A 26,727-nucleotide genomic window follows, 5' to 3' on the forward strand; every position below is an offset into this window, starting at 1 on the left:
ATTCGACATTATTCATTCCTCTTTCCCTCAAGCCACAGTTTGATTGCACAGTCCTGTGTCGGTCTGGTGAGGAGCAGCCGAGGAGCGGCCGAGGAGCGGCCGAGGAGCGGCCGAGGAGCGGCCGAGGAGCGGCCGAGGAGCGGCGGTCGGGTCCTGGTGTTCGGTGCTGCAGGTGCTTTCAATGCAACAGCTCTCCACTCGGGCTCAGTGGTCATTTAGAGAGCGTTTGACTTTTATAAGAAAGATGCATGAAGGGAAACCCCCAGACATTTAAACTGCTCAACAAATATCATGACCTTTGCCAACTACCATCGTGATAACGTTTCAACAGAGTCGGATATTTAGTGCATGAAAACCTTTACCTGATAAGTGGAGAGAAAAAGGAAATGTAGAGAATCTGAGACAGGTTGAGAATAAAGAGCTGAAGGTAACTCGCAGGCTTCACCAGGTTGTAAAGGAAACGTCTCCTGAGCAGAACATCATTATGAATATGTTCCACTCACAGCTCTGTCGCTGCTCTTTAATCTTCACCTGCTTCACGTGGAGCAGAAAACCCCCGACAAGCGACACAGAATGTTTACAGGGAAACTTAAGCCTTAAAATAACTGATTCCGTGTGGCAGCGGTTTCCTGGTTGAGCGATTATAAAGTGATTAACTGGGCTTCAGTCCCCGTTTCACATTTATTCTCTTTTCAATTTTCTCAAACGTGTGAGAGACCAAGGATCAAGTGCAGAGAGGAAATTGAGTTGGATGAGATTCAGCAATTATTGCCACTCAGAAACAAAAACAAATGTTGGTTGATGGTACGAAACTTCAGATTAACTGCTGTAACTTCACACACTGTATGTTAGGTCTCGTGCCAACACGTAACTGTCTGGAGTGACCTGGATTGTTTAGTGGTGTTAATTATTATTACAACCCAGGTGAAGCCACACCTGATGAATCCCAGGGAACGTAAAGCTCTCAGATGGTCACGAGACACACAATGCGTTTCTCCTTGATTACACTTTGTTTACCGATGCAGTAAATGAGACGAGGGACACGAAGAGTTGGATTCGAAACATCTTAGAGTTCGTCCTCAATACGAGCATCAGATAAGAGTTTGGACTTTGCAGCTGCTCAGTATCACAACAAGCTCAATGACTGAGGGTCGTGACATTAATAAAAGTCCCTCGAGCTTCTTTCAAGACTTTGACAGTTTGACACGTGATCTCTCTGAACGTCACCATGACGATTTGAACTAGGTTCACATTCTGCTCTGTATTAATAAGCTGTGTGTGGTCAGGTGTCGAGGGACGGAAGCAGCATCACATGTTTTGTTGACTGTTTATTTACTGTACCAGTGCAGGACTGGGAGGTTTACCGGTGTTTCCCACTAATTATCCAGACAATGGCAAAACCATAACAGATGTTGAATCAGCTCCTCATTCAACCTTCTCAGTGAGAATCATAAGGAAGCAAGGCGTCCACCTAGAGACTCTTTCTGACGGATATGGATCGACTCCCTGTTCGCTGGTGGTCACGTGGTTTGATCCCCTCGAGTGAAACCTGATCAATAACCAATAGAGATAAAGACGAGTGGACTGTTTGTCTGGAGGCAACGCTCTCAGATGAGCTCTGGACAAAGTCAATCAGAGGAAATGTGAAGAGACAACGGCGTCTGCTCCTGCTGGAGTGTGACGTACAATCTGCTGAATGTGTTGAAGGGCTGCGTGGCAGGAGGGAAGGAATGAACATTTCACTGTGGAGTGAATTAAGTGGAGTCTGACAGAAGTTAGATCAAACAAGCCAGTAACACGAGAGAATGAGAGTCCTCCCTGTTCACGCTGCTCCCACGGATTATTAAGCAAACCTCGGAGGGGTCGACATGCAAAGTAAAGGCCAAACATACTGATGAACTCAATCTGAACATGACGTAGTTTGCTAATAAGGGAAAGAAATCTAATAATGGTCTGAGGGTGTTGAGGTGTGGAGCTGCTGCTGAACGTCAATCTAAGGAAAGTAGAAAACAGAGCTGCCTCAGAGTTACACTTCTATTGAGCATATACGTTAATAAAGTACAGTGGAATATAGTGATCAACTGTTTATATGGATCAAGAAGCATTCGTCCTTATCTTAAAATCTGCCATTACCTTTCCCTCAAGTCCCTCAAGTTCCTAAGCTGCTTTCAGACGTGAACCGAACTTCCTCTGTATTTTCTCCGGAGGGCAGTGAAGCTCAGGTGTGTTTGTCACAGTCTAAATTAGGTTGGGATGCAGAGTCAACCCAGTGGAGTTAGTGGTGAAGATCCGTTGCTGCTTGTGTTTTAGACAAATGAACGTCATTAATGAGCAGCGGAGAGCACCTGGTGCCGATGGTCACGGTGCTGGAAGGCTCGCCGGGAAACCCTGGAGGACAGGCGCTGGTTAATCTGAATTAAAGATAAAACCATCGGAAGAGAAAATACTTTTTCAAAGTAAACTCATCCGTTAGCCTCCACCTTCTACATCCTTACTTACGTACTTGCCATGTTCATAAAGGAGCTAGCAGGCTGCCTAACAAAGATTTTAATTTAACACATAAACATAAGCAGCACCACCGGAACTCATGATTCTTCTTTGGACGGGTGGAGAAGAGACGTTTCCGCAGTGAAAAATCCATCAATCCAAACTGAATTCAGGACCTTTCAAGGCTCCGGTTCATACTCATAACAATATGATGATGACAAAGATGTTGCAGTTCACACAACAATAAAACTGTGTCACTGACTTTCAGCAGAAATCCTCCCTGCAGCCTGGTGCTGCTCAGCTGAGTGAGACTGAGAACAGCTCTCGTTCTCTGCATTGAGATTGATGGACACCATCTTTTCCTCCCCTGTGTTTCCACTGATTCGTCAGGGTCGAACGTGGCCGAAGTGAAAACAATGTTGTCACCTCCCTGTGACGCAAAAAACAGTCAAATTAAGACGAATGACCAAGAGTCGGTGCTGATTTACAGCTTTCTGAACCAGATTACATTAATCTGCCCGAGCGTGTGCTCACAGGAAAACCAGCAGGATGAGACCAAGCAGAGCAGCACCGGGCTGTGTGGTGTTTCATTTCAAGATATATAGTTCATCTGAAGAGGAAACAGTTAGTTACTAGAGGCTTCCTGACTACATATACAAACATCTCAGGAATAAAAAGAGGAGCCACGTAGAAGAGGCCAACAAAGACGTCAACTTGAAGATAAGACAAGATTCCAGAGCTTTTGATAAGGACCTCCGTCACATCCTGTCTCCGGCTGCTGTGCCGTCCTCTCCTGAAGTATCCAGAGATTTCTGTATTGTTGTAAATCTCCTTCTGCACGTTTCATTTTCCAGAATGAATGTCTGAAAGCGGTTCTGAAGTGACTTTCAGGTTCTGATTTGGTGCTAATTGCTCTCCACTAATAAAATCATTAGCAGCTGTTAGTTTATTTCCAAAGCATCTGTTGAATGAGGCCAGCGATGCAGAGCTTCACAGACTGTGCATCGAGGTTCGATTTCCCTTTTCAATCGAGGTCAAACGCCTCCAGACGTCATCGTTATCATCTCAAACGTCTAGAACATGTCCAGGTCTTTACAGATAAAAAGGAAACTCTTCACAGACTCTTTCAACTCTCTTTAAACCTCCTTTAAATCCCACGTACAAAGACACGCAGCAGTTTAATCCTCTTCTCCTGCTCGGAGGATTGGGATGCATGTTTCTTTGAATCAATTCTCCCGTAGGTTCAACGCTTGTGAAATCTGGCACATAAAAGTTGCACAAAGCTGCTTATGCTCCAGTCAAATCTTTATTTTTCAGATTGTGTGACTGCTCTGCTCCTTCTTTGCACCTATTCAAATAAAGAGGTTGATCACGTTGACCTTAACAACAAGAGACTTGTTTCAGGACCGTCCACTGAAAACCTCTCTGATCTACAACAGCAGCCACCGGACAAACGGAAAACTAATTCTTGTATCAATCACGATTTTGAGGATTTAAGGAGTCACAGGGCTCATAAATCATCCCCTTCTGTCGGGAAAGCGTGGATATGCCTTAGTGAAGCATTATTTACACAATCTGCTCACGGTTTCTGCCGGCTCTGCACACGAAGCACTTCACAGCCTCGCTGATTTATGTTCTCCTTCCTTATTTCATGCTTTTCATTATGGCTACAGTATTTCATGGTCAAGTGGTCCAATGCAATCCTGGACACTCATTTTATCTCCTCTGAAACTATTTGCAGGAAAATAAATTTGCATAGTTTACTTTGAGTTTTGTCAAAGTTAAGCGTTTAGTTGTTGAATGACAAGTACTTTATTCTTTTACCCTGGAAGAATCCCAGGATACGAACTTAACCAACGATGTGTTGATCTGTTTCTCTAAAGCTGCTCCGGGAAACATTTAGTGTTTGTCCTGTGAATCCTGAGACGTCTGAGTTAGAAACCTCATCAACACGTCCACTCGCTCACTGGGAAGCTTCCAGACGTTAGGGTTCTTACCTCCAGAACCTCCAGGTCTGGAACATGTCAGGAGTTCAGTTCATGTCTGAAAACAATTGCTCTCATTTTCATATCCTGTTCTTCAAAATAGTTATACTCATGGATCTGAACACTATAAGTATTACTGATATTTTTACAGCAGGTTGGATTCCTTACAGATGTGACGATGGTAAGAGGCCGTCAGTGGTTCACTGCAGCTGGAAATTAAACCACCATGTAAAAATGTAAATATGATTTGAGGTTAGTAAGCATCTACCAACCTTTTCCTGTTATCATGCATTATCTGTCATTATCCAGAAATGACTCTCCAGTGAATCTCCCCACTGATGAAACAGCTCATGAACAAAGTGAGACGCTCGGTGGGTTCTCCGCTGATGACGCCACCCGTCCCTGTCAATCTCACGCATGACGAGACAGATTCACGTCTCCACTGAGGCACATTAACCATCAGCGCACGTACGAGCAGTCCATTTTGATTTTTTAAAGCACCGTCTATCCTTACTTTGCTCCCAACAGGATATGAAAGATGAGGAGATCACAGACAGTGAGGGGCACAGACCCAAAGCAGACACAATAGGAGCGATGGCTATCGGCTCGGCCGGGACTCGTGAGCCGGGGGTAATTCATGACGTACCAGGGAACTTGTTTCTCTGCCCTCATGCCTGGGCCATTATTTCAGACTCTAAATCAGCAGCAGGGAAAAGAACATTGCTGCTGAGGGTGACGCTCTCTTCAGGACGAGTAATAAACAGACTCACTGCGAATGATGAAAGACCGACGAGCTCAGATCTTCACCAACCAGATGCAGAGAGAATCCATTAAAGCAGGGCTACAGGTGTTTCCATTTCAAAATCCCATCATAGTCTGAGCCAGGCAATGATTCCCACTGCAGGTGTTTGTCTCCCCTCACATTTTTAAAAATCTAATTACCCCCCCCCCCCCAGCCTTACTTCTCTTTCCTAAAATCAGGACCAGAGAAGACTTGATCAAAATGTTAAAATCTTCATCTCAAATTTGTCAAAACTCACCTCCAGATATTTTGGATTCTGGTATGAAAACAAATGAACAGTAACAGTGACATGTCAGAGTTTATTGTTTTGTACACGATGACACATTTCTCCTGAAATACGTCTTGAATATGTTGTTAATGACCAACTTCTGCTACTTCAAAGTTTATATGAGCTTTGTGAAACTTAAATACAGCAACAAATCTGAAGAACGTTACACATAAGCACGACGTGTGGAGACGACTCACTGTGATGGAATCCCCTCAGATTCTCAGTCCCAGCCTCAAAGGTCTTGGTCTGAAGAATTTAAACATGTTGGTGAACAGCTGTTATTGAACAAAATAATCTTAGACCTGTCTTTTCTGAAGCAACAGACTGGAAATGTTCTTTTTACCTTTTTCCATCGTCAACAAAGACCAAAACCAACGAGGTGTCAGTTAATCCCTCAAACACTTTACTTCCTGTTCTGTGAATCTCTTTCTTCAGTGGTGGATTCATTCACATTTGGCGAAATAAGAAATTTCAGGCACTGATAAAACAGCCACTAGGAGGATAAGGTATTTTTATGGGATTTATATAATCACATTTATCCTTTGAAAAGATTTGAAGGTTACGTTTCCTTGTCAATATTCCTTCCTAGTCCACCCCTCCACATTGCAGGGTTCCGATTCGAGGGTTAGTCTCGTTTCAAACCACTTTGTTCATATATGAGTGGAAACCAGAGGGGGGGGGGGGGGTCGGGGGTCGGGGGTATTATCTGCCTGAGGAAGTGAGGAGACTTCCTATCCTCCACATGTAGATGGCAAATAAGGGAAACTCATCTGACAACAGAAAGAGATGCTGCTCCAGGTGACGGAGGAAGCCCGTCTGCTCCGACCCCGTCTCGACCCTGCACGGTACCTCTGAGTTCTGCAGGAGCTGCTCCAGGATCCAGAACAGGTGGCAGGAGTTGTGGTACCGGTCCACAGGAAACTGGTCCAGCCTGGAGCTCTCCCCCCCCTGTGGAGAGTAGAGTCAGCATCAGGGCGACATGAAACACTGATGATCACCTTCGAGACGAAACACAGAAACCTAACGTAAACTGGAAGGACTCTGGAGAGAGCGCACCACAGCCGAGGCTGATTGGCTGCTGTGTCACCATGTTGCATAACTGTACTGAGATCAGATTCATCTGGTTCCACAACACATTGCATCTGTTTGCACTCTGACGCACTTTTTCATAAAAAACTGCAGTATTTCTTGGGAAATTCCCCAAAAATGAGGATTAGGGTTACCATGAGGGTTACCATGGTAACATCATGATGGTATCACTCCCAGCATCAGCACCTTCAGGCGCAGTACTCCACAGTACTCCACAGTACTACAGTATTACAGTACTCTACAGTACTCCACAGTACTACAGTACTCCACTAGTTCAAATGCACCAGATGAACGTCCTCATGGTTCAAACATTATATCGTCGGAGGTGAAGACTGCAGGCGCTTCCTCTTCTTCTTCCTCTTCTTCTTCTTCCTCTTCTTCCTCTTCTTCTACTGGTTAATTCTGTCTCTACTTCCTGTGATTGGTCCAAAAGTCCAAACTATCCAACAAAGTGTTTTCACTGCAAAGCAACAGAACCATGTTCAGTTTGATCCAGACCCAGAACTCCTCTTCTGCTCTGAGGAACCTTTCACACCTGATGTTCAGGACTGAACTGAAGAGTCTGAAGCTCTGAACCCAACCAGGTGTGAACGAGTCCATCAGCATCAGGTAAGTGTGATACGACTGCTGATCCAACAGAAAGCACAGGAGGGCTGTGACCCCAGGGAGACGTGGGTAAGAAACCCATGTTTAAAGTTTCCTCTCAGAGATGACAGACTGATGCATGATGCTGCAACATGATGCAAGTCCACCTGCAGCAGCTTCTTAGCTCCAGATGACGGCACAGACTCAGTGTGAGGTGGGATTGTTTTCAGATCACACACCGAGTCAAGCTCAAAGCCAACAACACAATAATTAAAACCACATTTTAATTATTCAAATAAAAGCTAGTAGATTACTTCTGGCTAAAATATATTAGTGTGCCTGTGTGTGTGTGTGTGTGAGCGCCACCATATGGATGTTGGATGGATATTCCTCCAGGCTAAAACCTTTAGAGAGCTGACAGAATGTGACAACACCCCTTAACCCCTAACAACACCCCCCCCCCACACACACACACATCTTTGTCTTTATATTTCACATATTAATCCGCCTGCCTGGAAACTCTTCTAACCAGTTTAAGTATTTAAGAGACTCCTGCTGATGACAGTTAAAGATGAAATATAAAGGTTAATATTAACGTTGTATTTGCTCTTTGCACAAAGTGTCACATGTCGTACTTGACTCAAAGGCTGCTGAAGTTTCCAGCGTCATTTTAAATTATTTTTGGGCGTATTTTCCTGCCGAGGTTTCAAATATGCTCAGACTTCTATGAGTCTATTAAAGAGCCGTCAGTCAGTCCCAGTGGGAGAACAGGTTCTTGAGCAGCTACATGCTGCATGTACGCATGTTGAAACGTTGCCATTAAAAAGACGTGTCAGGCCTCAGATATTTACACAGTTGCTGCGTCAACTGTCGAAGCGATGGAAAGAACATATTTCACGAACGCGGGATGAGAAGCGTGCAGAGGGTTGAGCTGCTCATCATTACCACGATGATCATCGGAGCTCCGTCCACACATCACGGAGGCAGACGGAGTCTGGATGATTTCTTGGCATCCTCTGACTTTCACATACTGTTTGGTGAATCCATTTAAAACATGAAACAAGGGCGCAGGAGTGGAAATTAAAATTATTTAATGAAGGATTTGGTTTGCCAAGAATGTTGTGATTTATTTCAAACATGATTTCATCCGCACTGAAAAAACATTGCATCCTATTTTCAGGCGTGGGCATTAATTAATATGCTGATTCTCTTGTTTTTACACCAGAAAAACAACTGAAGCAGGAAACAAACATGCTCTGGTTTTCAGTTTGCGAGGTTCGACTGTAATGAGATTTGAACCAATGAAAAAACACATCTCCTTCTGTGTCTTTGCTGCAAACACCAATCGCCTGAGTGATGCGAAGCTTAAGATTACGACTGTTGATTCTTAACGTGTTCATTAAATGTTCTTTTAACAATTCAACTATGTTTACTTCATAAATGTAGGGAAATATTAAAAATGCCCATCACACCTTCTCACAACTCACAGTCAACAACCCAAAGATGCTCAAAAAACTAAAATATTCTTTACAAATCATTATAAAAGTCACAAAAGAAATAAATAAAGATCCGTGCTCTGGTGCAAGTGCCTCTGTAAACAGCCTTTATATTGTTCATGTGGCTTCTTTTATAAAAGAAAAGCTGCAGTGGGCTATTTGCTGTTGTGTGATTTCTACAGATCTGCCTCCAGTCCTCACCTCCCTAATCAAAGCTGCACCATCAGTGTAACAGCACTGAGGGGGGGGGGGTGCTTCATGTCAGGCCGGCTGGAAAGAGGAAGCCACAGATAATCTGCTTTAATCTCCAAACTGTCAGGCGCTAACATGGCCAAAGAATTTATGAAGCCATGAGCCGTGAATCAATGGGCAAGAAAAATCGATAGCGGGAAGTAAAATGTGACGGAGCGTCGGTGAAGAACAGAAAGTACAACTACGGTTCACAAGGAGGAGACGGAAAGGAAATCTAACACAAACTGCTGCTTTACATCAAGCACGAAGACATGACGTCCAACAGGAGGGACACCTGAAGACACTTCTACCAACAACGGCCTCCAGAGACACAAGAGAACAAAACGCTCTGGGACAGAATCAACCTAAAACATTACCCATGATCCTCTGCTTCCTGACCCTGAAGAGCTGCTGCTGTAACAAATCCACCAAACTCTGTTCAGAATTCTTCATATTTTAAAGTTTCCTGCTGAATATTGGAGATAAACTCTGGTTTTTAATAACTTCAGAGTGTTTTGAACTGATCTCAGTTCAGCTTCACTCTTCAGCTGCAGCTGCTTGTGACAGTTGAAGCTGACTCTCAGTCAGTTCTTCTCACAGGAGATGGAACCCACTCAGCAGAGTCACAGAGAACAGACGCTCAGGGAGTGAAGGAGGAAACTTTCTCTTGTTCACACTCACACATCAGACTCTCTGTAACCAAGCTGCTGCTTTAGGGTAAAGAAGTTTCATAGTGTTTTTATTTCTTATAATAAGGAAGCCACATCCTGAACATACATAATATTTTATTATTGCTCCAAAAGGGGATCAAGTGCAGCTTTGACAAGAAGTAGCCTATAAAATCTTCGTACTTCATTTCTGTTCTATATCATTTGAAATCAATGTTCTTGTCATGAAGGAAAAAAACACAATGCAGTCTGACGAATTCATCAAGTCAGAGCAGGAACAAACTGAGACACTTGTTGAGAAAAGATGTGAAACAATCGACTAATCAAAGGTTTTTCTTTTGTCCTGATAAAATCAGACCAGAAGCTTCTTCTACAAACCTCAAGGTCATTTCACGAGAACACGACACTAAAAGAACAGATCCTTTTCTACAGCAGTCCAATCAGGATTGAATGTGTTGAAGAGTCGAACAAAGACCGTTTCTCTTCTGTGTTCGTTCAGTAAAATTACTGATGATTGAAAAGTTACTACTGATGCACATTTTATAGAAATGTGATTTTTAAAACAAGTCAAGTTTCTCTTTTTTTCTTTGCCAGGTTGTTTTTGAGGTTGGTTCTTCAGGACTTAAATAAAACAGTCAGATTAACGGATCAGAAAATATGGTGTCAATTGATTATTAATGCAATTAAATTAATTTCAAATTCAAACATATCATATCCTGAGTGTATTCTTTCAAAAACAAGTTAATGAATTTTTTGAAATGTAAAGGAATCAACAAAAGCATCAAGCAGCCGGTGAAGCTATGTTCATCTGTCTGTGGACTTATTTCCTGGGTACTTCTGTTTAGCATTGACTTGACAGCTCGCCTGGCACATGAGCACGAAGCCGGTAATATGTTGTCAGCGAGTATGAAACAGTTTATGAAACGATTAGGCAGCACCACGCCCACCGTCACACATTAACTCAAAGCATACATGTGAATTCCTAACGATAAACATCACTGAAGGACATATTGTTTTCATTGAAATAACGTTTAGATTTGTACACAACAGTTTCAGGTGTTTCTTTGCCGTCTCTTACCGACACTCTCACTGGATTTGACAGTTTTCCTTCACATTAGTAGTTTCAGTTTATGACTTTCACTGTCTGCAGTGTCTGTTCAATTACTAAGACTCACACTAGATATTAAGATCATTCGTCCCTGGTATTATTCCATCTGCCGTCTTTTCCTGCACGTCTCTCTCTCCCTTTGTTCCCTGACTTTCCACATCATCTCCTTCCTGTTCATCTGACAAAAACATGCATGTTCATATGTACAATTTAAAGGCGTCATCTACCGAGGTGTCAATCAAAGACCGGGGAACAGGTCTGACACGAATGGATAATAAGCTCAATAAAAGCGTTGGAGGGAAGAAGCTGCGATGAAGCGAATCTGCATGTGAACCAAACAAGCTGTTGCTCTGAGTGAGAGGATGGAACCAGCAGGACTCGCTGATTGACTCGTCTGTTGGCTGGTTGGAGACCTCAGGGATCGGGGGGGGGGGGGGCGCGCAGGCTGACAGCGACAGGATTGGCTGCCTGTTAATAATCCACACCAACTTCCTTCTCCCTCCACGCCAGTTACCGGATGGATTTTCACGTCCAGGCCAAACCACGAAGTGAAATGACCTCATCTTCAATTTGATCTTTAACAGCCATGATCCCGCAGAGCGACCTCAGCTGAAGGTGGGAGCTCCGCTGAGCCTGAGGTCGAGCAGAAGGTCATTTCATAATCGACTTTCCAGGTAAACATGATGAGTTGTGGCTTTGAAGCTTGGCACCAGGAGACTGTGGAGCGTCTGTGAATATCTGCAGGAGGTAGAACTCAACTGGAGCTGTGCCCTCGAACCCTGGTAATTAAAAACCACGAGAATCCCTTCAGAAATTAACTGGCTTATTTCTTTGCTTTCTTCCAAACATTGTTTTCTAGTAGAAAATGCGTTTCACATTAAGTCGGGTCGCCCCCGTCCCAGTTCGTTATTGGACAACCAGCTTTAAATCGATTGACTATTGAAGATTATTTTAAGGGAATACGATCAACAAATTTACAGCATTATTCTGTAAAACACTGACGTATTTCACTTTCCACCATCTTGTGGCTTTGAAGACAAAACGAACTAATGATGAAAATACTTATTAATCACGATCCAACAAGACAGTTCATTTTTCACTACAGTTAGTGAAGCCTTGATGTCACATGCATTTACTTAGAGTATATAAATGGAGATTGAGCTTGAGTCACAATTATTTTGTAAAATAAGCAAAAGTAATTTTAAACATAAGTGAATAACAAGTCAGAAAACTGAACTAAAACACGTATGACTCAATAAAGACAATAAATTAACATCAGGCTACATAATGTTGAAATAAAGTGACAGAGATCAAACATGTGACACAATCAATACATCGTCAATTAACTTCATCATCTCTGGGTTGAAGGCAGAAACAAGAAGCAGCTGAACATTTCTTAGTTCGGAGGATCTTTCCAAATGTTGGAAATCGCGAGTCCAAAACAAACCCTGTTAATTAGCACTGATGGGATTTGGAAACGTAAAAAGGCCTTTTTCACCAAGCTGGGCGAGAAACTCAATTGTGGAGAAATGAAAACTCCTGGATCTGTACGCAGCGCGGAGCCGGGAGCACCGCGACCCAGATAACATCGGCCGCCCTCAGATTATAAAGCTGCGCCCTCAATGGGATTTAATCGTCCATTCGATTAGACCTGCAGCTCGTTACCGTCCTGACCGGAGCAGCAGCCGAGCCACCGGCGGCAAAACGCTCACTCTCACACCGGGTGGACGTTTCTCAAGTGGAAGAGAATACGAGGAGCAACGGACTGACAGAGACACTGAGTGTACAGAAGCTATGAGTTATTATATATTATTGAAATGTGTTATCAGTTATTCTGCAGATTCATTTACAATTGATCCATTAATCTTTAGAACAGTAAAATTATAGAATATATTTCTAAGTTATAATAACAATGTCCATCAGTATTTCCCAGAGCACGAGGTGATGTCTTTAAATACAGGGAGCACCACAGAAAGAGTGATAGAAGAGAGGAGCAACACAGAGTGATAGAAGAGAGGAGCAACACAGAGTGATAGAAAAGAGAGGAGCAACACAGAGTGATAGAAGAGAGGAGCAACACAGAGTGATAGAAAAGAGAGGAGCAACACAGAGTGATAGAAAAGAGAGGAGCAACACAGAGTGATAGAAGAGAGGAGCAACACAGAGTGATAGAAGAGAGGAGCAACACAGAGTGATAGAAGAGAGGAGCAACACAGAGTGATAGAAGAGAGAGGAGCAACACAGAGTGATAGAAGAGAGAGGAGCAACACAGAGTGATAGAAGAGAGAGGAGCAACACAGAGTGATAGAAGAGAGAGGAGCAACACAGAGTGATAGAAGAGAGAGGAGCAACACAGAGTGATAGAAGAGAGGAGCAACACAGAGTGATAGAAGAGAGGAGCAACACAGAGTGATAGAAGAGAGAGGAGCAACACAGAGTGATAGAAGAGAGAGGAGCAACACAGAGTGATAGAAAAGAGAGGAGCAACACAGAGTGATAGAAAAGAGAGGAGCAACACAGAGTGATAGAAGAGAGGAGCAACACAGAGTGATAGAAGAGAGGAGCAACACAGAGTGATAGAAGAGAGGAGCAACACAGAGTGATAGAAGAGAGAGGAGCAACACAGAGTGATAGAAAAGAGGAGCAACACAGAGTGATAGAAAAGAGGAGCAACACAGAGTGATAGAAGAGAGAGGAGCAACACAGAGTGATAGAAGAGAGGAGCAACACAGAGTGATAGAAGAGAGGAGCAACACAGAGTGATAGAAAAGAGAGGAGCAACACAGAGTGATAGAAGAGAGGAGCAACACAGAGTGATAGAAAAGAGAGGAGCAACACAGAGTGATAGAAGAGAGGAGCAACACAGAGTGATAGAAGAGAGAGGAGCAACACAGAGTGATAGAAGAGAGGAGCAACACAGAGTGATAGAAAAGAGAGGAGCAACACAGAGTGATAGAAAAGAGAGGAGCAACACAGAGTGATAGAAGAGAGGAGCAACACAGAGTGATAGAAGAGAGGAGCAACACAGAGTGATAGAAAAGAGAGGAGCAACACAGAGTGATAGAAAAGAGAGGAGCAACACAGAGTGATAGAAGAGAGGAGCAACACAGAGTGATAGAAGAGAGGAGCAACACAGAGTGATAGAAGAGAGGAGCAACACAGAGTGATAGAAGAGAGAGGAGCAACACAGAGTGATAGAAGAGAGAGGAGCAACACAGAGTGATAGAAGAGAGAGGAGCAACACAGAGTGATAGAAGAGAGGAGCAACACAGAGTGATAGAAGAGAGGAGCAACACAGAGTGATAGAAGAGAGAGGAGCAACACAGAGTGATAGAAGAGAGAGGAGCAACACAGAGTGATAGAAAAGAGAGGAGCAACACAGAGTGATAGAAGAGAGGAGCAACACAGAGTGATAGAAGAGAGGAGCAACACAGAGTGATAGAAGAGAGGAGCAACACAGAGTGATAGAAGAGAGGAGCAACACAGAGTGATAGAAGAGAGGAGCAACACAGAGTGATAGAAGAGAGAGGAGCAACACAGAGTGATAGAAGAGAGAGGAGCAACACAGAGTGATAGAAAAGAGGAGCAACACAGAGTGATAGAAAAGAGGAGCAACACAGAGTGATAGAAGAGAGAGGAGCAACACAGTGTGATAGAAGAGAGAGGAGCAACACAGAGTGATAGAAGAGAGGAGCAACACAGTGTGATAGAAGAGAGAGGAGCAACACAGAGTGATAGAAGAGAGAGGAGCAACACAGAGTGATAGAAGAGAGGAGCAACACAGAGTGATAGAAGAGAGGAGCAACACAGAGTGATAGAAGAGAGAGGAGCAACACAGAGTGATAGAAGAGAGGAGCAACACAGAGTGATAGAAGAGAGGAGCAACACAGAGTGATAGAAAAGAGAGGAGCAACACAGAGTGATAGAAGAGAGGAGCAACACAGAGTGATAGAAAAGAGAGGAGCAACACAGAGTGATAGAAGAGAGGAGCAACACAGAGTGATAGAAGAGAGAGGAGCAACACAGAGTGATAGAAGAGAGAGGAGCAACACAGAGTGATAGAAGAGAGAGGAGCAACACAGAGTGATAGAAAAGAGAGGAGCAACACAGAGTGATAGAAAAGAGAGGAGCAACACAGAGTGATAGAAGAGAGGAGCAACACAGAGTGATAGAAGAGAGGAGCAACACAGAGTGATAGAAGAGAGAGGAGCAACACAGAGTGATGAAGAGAGAGGAGCAACACAGACTGATAGAAGAGAGGAGCAACACAGAGTGATAGAAGAGAGGAGCGACACAGAGTGATAGAAGAGAGAGGAGCAACACAGAGTGATAGAAGAGAGGAGCAACACAGAGTGATAGAAGAGAGGAGCAACACAGAGTGATAGAAAAGAGGAGCAACACAGAGTGATAGAAGAGAGGAGCAACACAGAGTGATAGAAGAGAGGAGCAACACAGAGTGATAGAAGAGAGAGGAGCAACACAGAGTGATAGAAGAGAGGAGCAACACAGAGTGATAGAAGAGAGGAGCAACACAGAGTGATAGAAGAGAGGAGCAACACAGAGTGATAGAAGAGAGGAGCAACACAGAGTGATAGAAGAGAGAGGAGCAACACAGAGTGATAGAAGAGAGGAGCAACACAGTGTGATAGAAGAGAGGAGCGACACAGAGTGATAGAAGAGAGGAGCAACACAGAGTGATAGAAGAGAGGAGCGACCCAGGCAGAGCGACACAGAGTGATAGAAAAGAGGAGCAACACAGAGTGATAGAAGAGAGAGGAGCAACACAGAGTGATAGAAGAGAGAGGAGCAACACAGAGTGATAGAAGAGAGGAGCAACACAGAGTGATAGAAGAGAGAGGAGCAACACAGAGTGATAGAAGAGAGAGGAGCAACACAGAGTGATAGAAGAGAGGAGCAACACAGAGTGATAGAAGAGAGGAGCAACACAGAGTGATAGAAGAGAGAGGAGCAACACAGAGTGATAGAAAAGAGGAGCAACACAGAGTGATAGAAAAGAGAGGAGTAACACAGAGTGATAGAAGAGAGGAGCAACACAGAGTGATAGAAGAGAGAGGAGCAACACAGAGTGATAGAAGAGAGAGGAGCAACACAGAGTGATAGAAAAGAGGAGCAACACAGAGTGATAGAAGAGAGCAGCAACACAGAGTGATAGAAGAGAGGAGCAACACAGAGTGATAGAAAAGAGAGGAGCAACACAGAGTGATAGAAGAGAGAGGAGCAACACAGAGTGATAGAAGAGAGGAGCAACACAGAGTGATAGAAGAGAGAGGAGCAACACAGAGTGATAGAAAAGAGAGGAGCAACACAGAGTGATAGAAAAGAGAGGAGCAACACAGAGTGATAGAAGAGAGGAGCAACACAGAGTGATAGAAGAGAGGAGCAACACAGAGTGATAGAAGAGAGAGGAGCAACACAGAGTGATAGAAGAGAGGAGCAACACAGAGTGATAGAAAAGAGAGGAGCAACACAGAGTGATAGAAGAGAGGAGCAACACAGTGTGATAGAAGAGAGAGGAGCAACACAGAGTGATAGAAAAGAGAGGAGCAACACAGAGTGATAGAAGAGAGAGGAGCAACACAGAGTGATAGAAGAGAGGAGCAACACAGAGTGATAGAAGAGAGAGGAGCAACACAGAGTGATAGAAAAGAGAGGAGCAACACAGAGTGATAGAAGAGAGAGGAGCAACACAGTGTGATAGAAGAGAGAGGAGCAACACAGAGTGATAGAAGAGAGGAGCAACACAGAGTGATAGAAAAGAGAGGAGCAACACAGAGTGATAGAAGAGAGGAGCAACACAGAGTGATAGAAGAGAGGAGCAACACAGAGTGATAGAAGAGAGAGGAGCAACACAGAGTGATAGAAAAGAGGAGCAACACAGAGTGATAGAAGAGAGAGGAGCAACACAGAGTGATAGAAGAGAGAGGAGCAACACAGAGTGATAGAAAAGAGGAGCAACACAGAGTGATAGAAAAGAGGAGCAACACAGAGTGATAGAAGAGAGAGGAGCAACACAGAGTGATAGAAGAGAGAGGAGCAACACAGAGTGATAGAAGAGAGGAGCAACACAGAGTGATAGAAGAGAGAGGAGCAACACAGAGTGATAGAAGAGAGGAGCAACACAGAGTGATAGAAAAGAGGAGCAACACAGAGTGATAGAAAAGAGGAGCAACACAGAGTGATAGAAGAGAGAGGAGCAACACAGAGTGATAGAAGAGAGAGGAGTAACACAGAGTGATAGAAGAGAGGAGCAACACAGAGTGATAGAAGAGAGGAGCAACACAGAGTGATAGAAGAGAGGAGCAACACAGAGTGATAGAAGAGAGAGGAGCAACACAGAGTGATAGAAGAGAGGAGCAACACAGAGTGATAGAAGAGAGAGGAGCAACACAGAGTGATAGAAGAGAGGAGCAACACAGAGTGATAGAAGAGAGAGGAGCAACACAGAGTGATAGAAGAGAGGAGCAACACAGAGTGATAGAAGAGAGAGGAGCAACACAGAGTGATAGAAGAGAGGAGCAACACAGAGTGATAGAAAAGAGGAGCAACACAGAGTGATAGAAAAGAGGAGCAACACAGAGTGATAGAAGAGAGAGGAGCAACACAGAGTGATAGAAGAGAGGAGCAACACAGAGTGATAGAAGAGAGGAGCAACACAGAGTGATAGAAGAGAGGAGCAACACAGAGTGATAGAAGAGAGAGGAGCAACACAGAGTGATAGAAAAGAGAGGAGCAACACAGAGTGATAGAAAAGAGAGGAGCAACACAGAGTGATAGAAGAGAGAGGAGCAACACAGAGTGATAGAAGAGAGAGGAGCAACACAGAGTGATAGAAGAGAGAGGAGCAACACAGAGTGATAGAAAAGAGGAGCAACACAGAGTGATAGAAGAGAGGAGCAACACAGAGTGATAGAAGAGAGGAGCAACACAGAGTGATAGAAGAGAGAGGAGCAACACAGAGTGATAGAAGAGAGGAGCAACACAGAGTGATAGAAGAGAGGAGCAACACAGAGTGATAGAAGAGAGAGGAGCAACACAGAGTGATAGAAGAGAGAGGAGCAACACAGAGTGATAGAAGAGAGGAGCAACACAGAGTGATAGAAGAGAGGAGCAACACAGAGTGATAGAAGAGAGAGGAGCAACACATAGTGATAGAAAAGAGGAGCAACACAGAGTGATAGAAGAGAGAGGAGCAACACAGAGTGATAGAAGAGAGAGGAGCAACACAGAGTGATAGAAGAGAGAGGAGCGACACAGAGTGATAGAAGAGAGAGGAGCAACACAGAGTGATAGAAGAGAGAGGAGCAACACAGAGTGATAGAAGAGAGAGGAGCAACACAGAGTGATAGAAGAGAGAGGAGCGACACAGAGTGATAGAAGAGAGAGGAGCAACACAGAGTGATAGAAGAGAGAGGAGCAACACAGTGTGATAGAAGAGAGAGGAGCAACACAGAGTGATAGAAGAGAGAGGAGCAACACAGAGTGATAGAAGAGAGAGGAGCAACACAGAGTGATAGAAGAGAGAGGAGCAACACAGAGTGATAGAAGAGAGGAGCAACACAGAGTGATAGAAAAGAGGAGCAACACAGAGTGATAGAAGAGAGGAGCAACACAGAGTGATAGAAGAGAGAGGAGCAACACAGAGTGATAGAAGAGAGGAGCAACACAGAGTGATAGAAAAGAGAGGAGCAACACAGAGTGATAGAAGAGAGAGGAGCAACACAGAGTGATAGAAGAGAGGAGCAACACAGAGTGATAGAAAAGAGAGGAGCAACACAGAGTGATAGAAAAGAGAGGAGCAACACAGAGTGATAGAAGAGAGAGGAGCAACACAGAGTGATAGAAGAGAGGAGCAACACAGAGTGATAGAAGAGAGGAGCAACACAGAGTGATAGAAGAGAGGAGCAACACAGAGTGATAGAAGAGAGAGGAGCAACACAGAGTGATAGAAGAGAGGAGCAACACAGAGTGATAGAAGAGAGGAGCGACACAGAGTGATAGAAGAGAGAGGAGCAACACAGAGTGATAGAAGAGAGAGGAGCAACACAGTGTGATAGAAGAGAGGAGCGACACAGAGTGATAGAAGAGAGAGGAGCAACACAGTGTGATAGAAGAGAGGAGCAACACAGAGTGATAGAAGAGAGGAGCAACACAGAGTGATAGAAAAGAGAGGAGCAACACAGAGTGATAGAAGAGAGGAGCAACACAGAGTGATAGAAGAGAGGAGCAACATAGAGTGATAGAAGAGAGAGGAGCAACACAGAGTGATAGAAGAGAGGAGCAACACAGAGTGATAGAAGAGAGAGAGGAGCAACACATAGTGATAGAAAAGAGAGGAGCAACACAGAGTGATAGAAGAGAGGAGCAACACAGAGTGATAGAAGAGAGGAGCAACATAGAGTGATAGAAGAGAGAGGAGCAACACAGAGTGATAGAAGAGAGGAGCAACACAGAGTGATAGAAGAGAGAGAGGAGCAACACATAGTGATAGAAAAGAGGAGCAACACAGAGTGATAGAAGAGAGAGGAGCAACACAGAGTGATAGAAGAGAGGAGCGACCCAGGCAGAGCGACACAGAGTGATAGAAAAGAGGAGCAACACAGTGTGATAGAAGAGAGGAGCAACACAGAGTGATAGAAGAGAGAGAGGAGCAACACATAGTGATAGAAAAGAGGAGCAACACAGAGTGATAGAAGAGAGAGGAGCAACACAGAGTGATAGAAGAGAGAGGAGCAACACAGAGTGATAGAAGAGAGAGGAGCAACACAGTGTGATAGAAGAGAGGAGCAACACAGAGTGATAGAAGAGAGGAGCAACACAGAGTGATAGAAGAGAGAGGAGCAACACAGAGTGATAGAAGAGAGAGGAGCAACACAGAGTGATAGAAGAGAGAGGAGCAACACAGAGTGATAGAAGAGAGGAGCAACACAGAGTGATAGAAGAGAGGAGCAACACAGAGTGATAGAAGAGAGGAGCAACACAGAGTGATAGAAGAGAGGAGCGACCCAGGCAGAGCGACACAGAGTGATAGAAAAGAGGAGCAACACAGAGTGATAGAAGAGAGAGGAGCAACACAGAGTGATAGAAGAGAGAGGAGCAACACAGAGTGATAGAAGAGAGGAGCAACACAGAGTGATAGAAGAGAGAGGAGCAACACAGAGTGATAGAAGAGAGGAGCAACACAGAGTGATAGAAGAGAGAGGAGCAACACAGAGTGATAGAAGAGAGGAGCAACACAGTGTGATAGAAGAGAGGAGCAACACAGAGTGATAGAAGAGAGGAGCAACACAGAGTGATAGAAGAGAGGAGCAACACAGAGTGATAGAAGAGAGAGGAGCAACACAGAGTGATAGAAGAGAGAGGAGCAACACAGAGTGATAGAAGAGAGGAGCGACACAGAGTGATAGAAAAGAGAGGAGCAACACAGAGTGATAGAAGAGAGAGGAGCAACACAGTGTGATAGAAGAGAGGAGCGACACAGAGTGATAGAAGAGAGAGGAGCAACACAGTGTGATAGAAAAGAGGAGCAACACAGAGTGATAGAAAAGAGGAGCAACACAGAGTGTGAGGCAGTGGAAGTTGAAAGAGAACCTGACAGAGTAATAATGCAGCTCGGAGTGTGAAGGGCAGTAATTTACTGATCAAGGACAGAGACTGATTTGTCGCCGCAGAGGAAAAGAAAACCCACTGAGTGACATCAGGCGACTCTCCACCAAAGCCCCACGTTAGACGAGTTTCCATCTGAACGCACAGAGGGTCGACTGCAGCCCGGCTGCACCACGGCCTGCCCACAACAACAGTGAGATGTAACAGAGTCTTTCAGTCAACAACGGATTCTGAGGTTTCATTTCAAACCACAACCATGGAGCTCCATGCCGCTCTAACGCGCTAAGTGCACTTCCTTTGGATTTACTCTGGAAGGCTTGTCTGACCTCTCTGGTTCTATCGCTAAAGAAAACAGGGATTTCTTTTAATAATGAAGCCTAAAAAGTGTGTGCGCTTCACAGATGTTGTGTTACAATGACTGGTGGTCCAGAACATTTAGGTTAAATATCTCACAGAAGAAGTAAACAACAGTGAAGAGATATAAATGTCACAATGCAAAACGTCTCCAGCTTAGAGTTCACAACACGACACAGGAGGGACCGCTTCATTTTCTGGGACTTGTTGTTTTGAGACTTGTTGCTGTTGTACTTGGGGTCGAATATGAAAATTGAATATCAGCCCAGTAGTGATGACAACCAGGTTTCAGCTCTGTGCCCTCACACAGGCTTGACGCACCCAGCAGCCTCGTGACGGTGACACCTTCCTCGCCCATCAGCCCCACAGTGCACAGCAGCTCCCAGGGATTGATTTTTTTGTCTCGTAGACGTGTCCTGTTGCAGTGTTTTATTTTTTCCCTCCCTGACCACATCTTTCAAGGCTGTTCACCGACAACTGACAGAAAATCGATCCCGGCTCATCTGCGTTCGCTGAGCTCGTATCTCGACATCTGGACTGCCCAGGGAGGCGTAGGAACAGGTCGGTCTGTTCCACGCACACAAAGGAAGAAAGTCCCGTATCCACCTTGTTTCCTTTGGTTTATCTCACAATCAGTAACCCAGGAAAAGTCCACCAGGTTGGAGGATTGTTGTTTTGTTAAACGGTCTCATGAGGCAGTGACAGCTGCAGAAAGGAGGTCGGTTCTGTCACATCTCTCGGCTGGAGACGCTGATATGACAGCAGTTTCCCTGGAGACAAGAAAGCCAATATTCACTGTGTTCAGCCACTTGGAGAGACTCAATGAGAAGACGAGGAGGTTTGAGGTTCACCTACCATCAGCTGAAGGTGCGTGGATCACGCTTCTATTTTCAACTTTTTTGGATCAATATGTTTTATGTCAGATTGTTGAATTTATAAATTTCGAACAGAATTTATAAATTTTACCATCTGTTGTGGTTTATTTACGTACGGAACCTTTTAGCTGAGGCTGCACAGATTTTATAATGTGAAGCATTTGAAGATTTTCCTACATGAAGTCATAGTAATAAAAAATACCATCACTGGAGGAACATTTCTACAGCAGAGCTCAAAGGGTTATAACATGTACAAAACACTTTGTTCCACCTTCTTGCTCTGTATTAAATAAAATATAAAACTACTTAATAGCACAAGACGCTATAGAAAAGAACATGAAGTCAGATCAAAAAGCCCCATCAACTCTGCACCTACAGCTCCTTGATCAGCAGAACTAAAACCTCTTCACGGACACATTCAGATTTATTCAGATATTAAATTATAGAGGATGTTGAATACCTCCAGTATCTTGTGTGTCTGTGGCGTGTTTGTGCTTTAATAGAGGACTTGAATCCTGTCAGCTCGACAGCGGCTCCACAGAGGGTTTCAGGTTTCTCTTTATCAAGTCACTTTGATCGACCAGGCCTCGTTCTCCTTCCTGGTTCGGCCGCTAATGAGATCGGTGCGATTCGAGGCTGGAGGACGACTTTGATCCTCAGCTAATTGTCCGTCTTTCTTCTTCTTCTCCCCTTAATCTGATCGTTCTTCAAATCTGTCTCACATGCAGCATCGGACGGGGGGGGGGGGGGGGGGGGGGGGGGGGGGGTCACCACGCCAAGAACAGGTCACCTCACAGAGAGACGTCTGTCGTCCAGCGATGGGTTCCACGATGGCAACCGACCGTGACCGTGCACCGACAAACTGGGTTTACTAAATCTACACGTCATGAGTTATGGATTTATGAAAACAAGCTTATTGTACAGCATTTTTTTTTAACTTTTTAAGCCCAATCTACATTTGCTGTATCAAAGAATTGAGTGTCATCTATGAAATAACTGGATGGAGCGTCTTAGCCTCTTTTAGCCGATGTTTTGCCAAAGTTATTTCAACTGATCAAAAATCTACATTTGCTACGATAATAACAAAACAACTGTACAAGGTAAAAATTACACACGTCAGAAGTATTAGCTCTTCAGATTGTTGCTATTATTAATTGATTGTTTATTCTGCCCTCTAGTGGCCAAAACAAATTTTCAGTGTGAAAATATATATTCACCTCCACCAAGAAGGTTATGTTTTTTATGTTACGTTTGTTTGTATATTCAGTTTATTAGATTTCCATAAAACTTGGAGGTTTGAGAAAGTTCTCATTAAATGCTGGCATGGGTTTTTCAAAGTAATGCTGTAAATATGGAGATGCTGTTTTTGTTAATATTTTAAGCTCAAATAAAAAGCTGTAGTCAATTAAAAGCCAGGTCCCTGATTACACACTGGGACGTGGTCGATGGGAATAACTAAAGGCTGGCTCCGCTGGGGGGGGGGCACTGGAAACAAAATAAGGAGAAATTCCCTGTCAAATCATTTTTGCCACTTTAATATTGAAAATTCAACAAAGTAATCAGGTTTATTCCAGCACTTTGTTGTTCTGGATTATTAATCTAAAGGATTGTTGTCCTATTTAAAGTTACTGTGAGTATATGTGTGTTGACGGTTTAGTCAACCAACACAATAAAAGCCTATTAAGAAATTGATGTTGTACAGAATTGCTTGAGGGATTTTAATTTGAAATGGTATTGAGTGTCTATGTTTACCGGCAAGATTCAAATAAAATGAGCTTTTTTCTACTAAAATATGAGTAATTATTCCCAAGCGAAGGAGCTAAGTTGCTACAGTCGAGGTAAATAAAGGCCTGGAACAATATTTGATGGAGTAAAGTGAGTAATTTATTGGCTCTGGTGCCGTATTGATCTTGTTGCCAGAAGAAGAACGAGAGTCAGAGAAAGAAGAGCAGACACATTGTAGATTTTAATTCTCCTTTGCCGACACCATGGTGTATTTAAAGTTAGGAAAGCCAGACACATCCGTGGACTTGGGGAATAAACTGGCAGACGTTTCCCATCTCTGAAGCTCAGTCAGTTTGGGAGGGTTTTGGCAGTTCTGCCTAAATTAATTTTCATCTGCCAAATTCCTGCTCTTCAAAACGCACTTGACGCAGATTGGTCTAAATATTGGCTTAATTAAATCTTAGCCACTTTGCTTAAGACTTCACACATCTGAGAAACCACAGCGTGCACGTGTGTCGACGCAGCGCTCGGAATGAATTAGCTTCGTTCTTAACAGAGTTGTAGGTCAATCAGATTGTTACTCAGCCATAACGGCTTTGGCATTTTAGGTTATGTCTGAGAGCTGCTGGTAGCCATTACTCAAGCTGCCTGAGAATGTTACAGCTTGCATTTATGTGGTGCACGATTAAAGTGATAGTAGGTGACATTAAATAATGCTTCTGTCCCGTGAAAATGCCAAGTGAAGAGCAGGAGGAACAACGAGTTAGTTCCCACAGCCTGAAGAAACAAACTCATGATCATGAAACATACATTTCTGCCGTGTCTGCTCTGTAACTCAGCGCCGTTCCATTCATCTATGCAGATCCACAGGAAGCATGTGAGGCCAGCAGTAAGAGGAGCAGTGGAGTGGTGGCTGCAGTGGATTATTTCAGTGTGGGAGGACGATGACAGAGACGGAGACAACAGGCGACTAGAGAGCCAAGGAACGAAGGAATGCTAAGTAACTAAGCCATCACCACAGATGCCACCGGAGCTGCGACACAAAAGATGTGCGAAAAAACAACATGCCTGAAAAATACAAAGTGCAGAGATAATAACAGAGGACATAGATCTACAGTCATAACTTTAAAGGGCATCTTGATCTGCGAGTATGAGCTCAGTTCATCTTCCATATAACTGAGCACAGGCCGTCATATCAAGGGAAATGCCACCACTACGATAAAAGATAGAAACTAACGTTAGATATTGTTCCGCTCAATCAACTATACAGGCACAGTAAACAAAACATCGCTCTAGAACAAGTGTCAAACAAAAGGTTTAGACTGTAACTGAAGATGGACATCATGACGGCTCCCGAGAGTGAAGCCAAAGCACCTTGATCGCCCCCTAGTGGCTGGATGCAGTGCAGCTCATAACAATTGCAGGCCACCTGCTACAAGTGCATGTTAAATAAATGCTTCTCATCGATGGTGTCTGTTGTTTTAGGCAGATCTTATGACTCTAATGCTTGTTCAAGTGTTGATGATGATATAAAAACATGGTGAAACGTCATGATTGACAGCTGATAACCCATCATGACGCAACCCGAGTGTGAAGCTGATACGAACGGGCTCGTGTGTTGCACAGGTAGAGAGATCCAGATAGTTGATCGCCAGAGACTATGCACCTTGGATTTATTGTACCAGATATAGAACTTGATTTACAATCTTTAGTCCTTGGGCAGGTTCCCCCGGTGATATTAAATTTGCCAAAATAAAAGATGAAAGTAAGCTGTGGTGAATTCAAACATCACAACAACCCGACAGCCTCCACAACGAGTTAACATCTCCCTCCAACAGATTCAGGAAACATTCATGAAGTCTGCTGCATTAGTTTGTTCACAGTTTATCAAATGAGAGAACGAGTACGGTTATGATCTTAGAGCTAGCCCTTAAGGCTAAAGTTAGCTAGCATACTAGTGGGGATTGAAGAACACAAATCTCGATTCCACTTCGATCTGAACGTCTTCTCAAGCGTTTCTCCTCCAGAGTCTGAAGTTCTTCTGTTTTCAAAGTATTTCTAACCTTCCAGCAAGTTGTGGGACCCGTCTCCATCTGGTTGGATTCTGCCTCCTCATCAGACCGCTGAGGTTTTGTGCTGCTCCCTGACTGTGTGTGATCCGACATCATTTCAAAATTCATCGTCAGGCATCGTGATGTTTTCAATGTGATAAACTTTGAAGCCAGACGAGAATAAAATCTGTGTAAAATAGGGCAGAACATTGTAAGATAAGGATTTTATGCTCCTACATAAGCAGAATTGTGCTTTTTCCAACTGTGATTTGTAACTCGTGTCCAGACAGAAGTGCACGACAACGTTCACACAGAACATCTGTAATTCACAGCTTTGTCAGCTTGTCTGCTTCATTCTGTCCTCACCACCTCGGCTGTGTCCCTCAGGGGAAAGAAAAACCAATAACAGGCCTTCACAGGGGAAACAATTGATGAGGACAGTCTTATAGGTTTGTTCCTGCTGCAGAGCTTCCTATGAAGCGCTGGGGGGGGGGGGGGCGACGCCGAGCATGTGGAGCTGAGTCAGCTGTTAACGGAGACGTGGAGATTGTGGGTCGTGATACAGGAGGAGCAGAGAGAACAAAACCATTGTCTGCCAACAATCCCTGAAACATCCAGGTGCTGATAGAGTCTCAGGGTGAGAATCAGCCGGATTGTATTCACACCAGCTACACTGACAGTATTTAAACATTTTATCAAGTCACTAGGTTCAGGTGTAGAAAACAGTCGGAGTCACGCGGTTTATAAAAACAGACGTAGCCTCCAAGTCTCAAAGTGAAGCCGGTGTGGAAACGGGTTGTTTCTATAGAAGTCTATGAGAAAATCTTTACATCGAAGAACCTGGAGCCAAACCTCAGGTTCTTTACTTCAGGTCGTTCTTCCACTCTCAGTACGACGTCCCCCGACTGTGGATAACGTCACCTGGTATTTCACTGCAGCATCCATCACACCTTATTCCCCTCAAGTGTGAGAGATGAGGCTCTTTCAAAACAGAGTCACATTGTTCAGTGACAGCCCCGACTGATGGATTTACATTTCTCTCACGGTGACTCGGCTCCTTGGAAACAGCCGTTCACGAGCTTTACATGAAGCCATTGTCTTGGAAATGTCATTCATGTGCACAGCAGCTCGTCTCACGTCGCCTGGAGACTTCCTGCTGCCACTCACACCGGTAAAGCACTTCCATTAAACTCAGACATTTAGGAAAAGGCCTCCTCCTGGTATGTAAAGATGACATGGGGTGGACTCAGGAGTCCTGCAGCAAAAAAAAAATATTCCCCCGAGCGTTCACTGAGGGCTGCGGAGCCTGAGAATGCAAATTGAGCTGGCACTGGCCTCAAGAGGCATCGGCTGTGATGCTCATTTCCTCTGGCTTTGCC

General features: G+C 44.1%; 1 protein-coding gene across 2 annotated transcripts in view; it reads right to left on the reverse strand.

Annotated features, from left to right (window-relative positions):
• Positions 1–6,039: 6,039 nt before the first annotated feature.
• Positions 6,040–26,727, reverse strand: part of mei4 (meiosis-specific, MEI4 homolog (S. cerevisiae)) — a 35,530-nt gene continuing 14,842 nt past the window's right edge. For both annotated transcript variants that reach the window (XM_034580691.1, XM_034580690.1), the window contains one exon: positions 6,040–6,490. In XM_034580691.1, coding sequence (XP_034436582.1) covers positions 6,245–6,490 — 246 coding nt within the window. In that variant the 3' untranslated portion in view covers positions 6,040–6,244. The remainder of the gene's footprint in view (positions 6,491–26,727) is intronic.

The sequence above is a fragment of the Hippoglossus hippoglossus genome, chromosome 24 (genome assembly GCF_009819705.1).
Source record: "Hippoglossus hippoglossus isolate fHipHip1 chromosome 24, fHipHip1.pri, whole genome shotgun sequence".
NCBI lineage: Eukaryota > Metazoa > Chordata > Actinopteri > Pleuronectiformes > Pleuronectidae > Hippoglossus > Hippoglossus hippoglossus.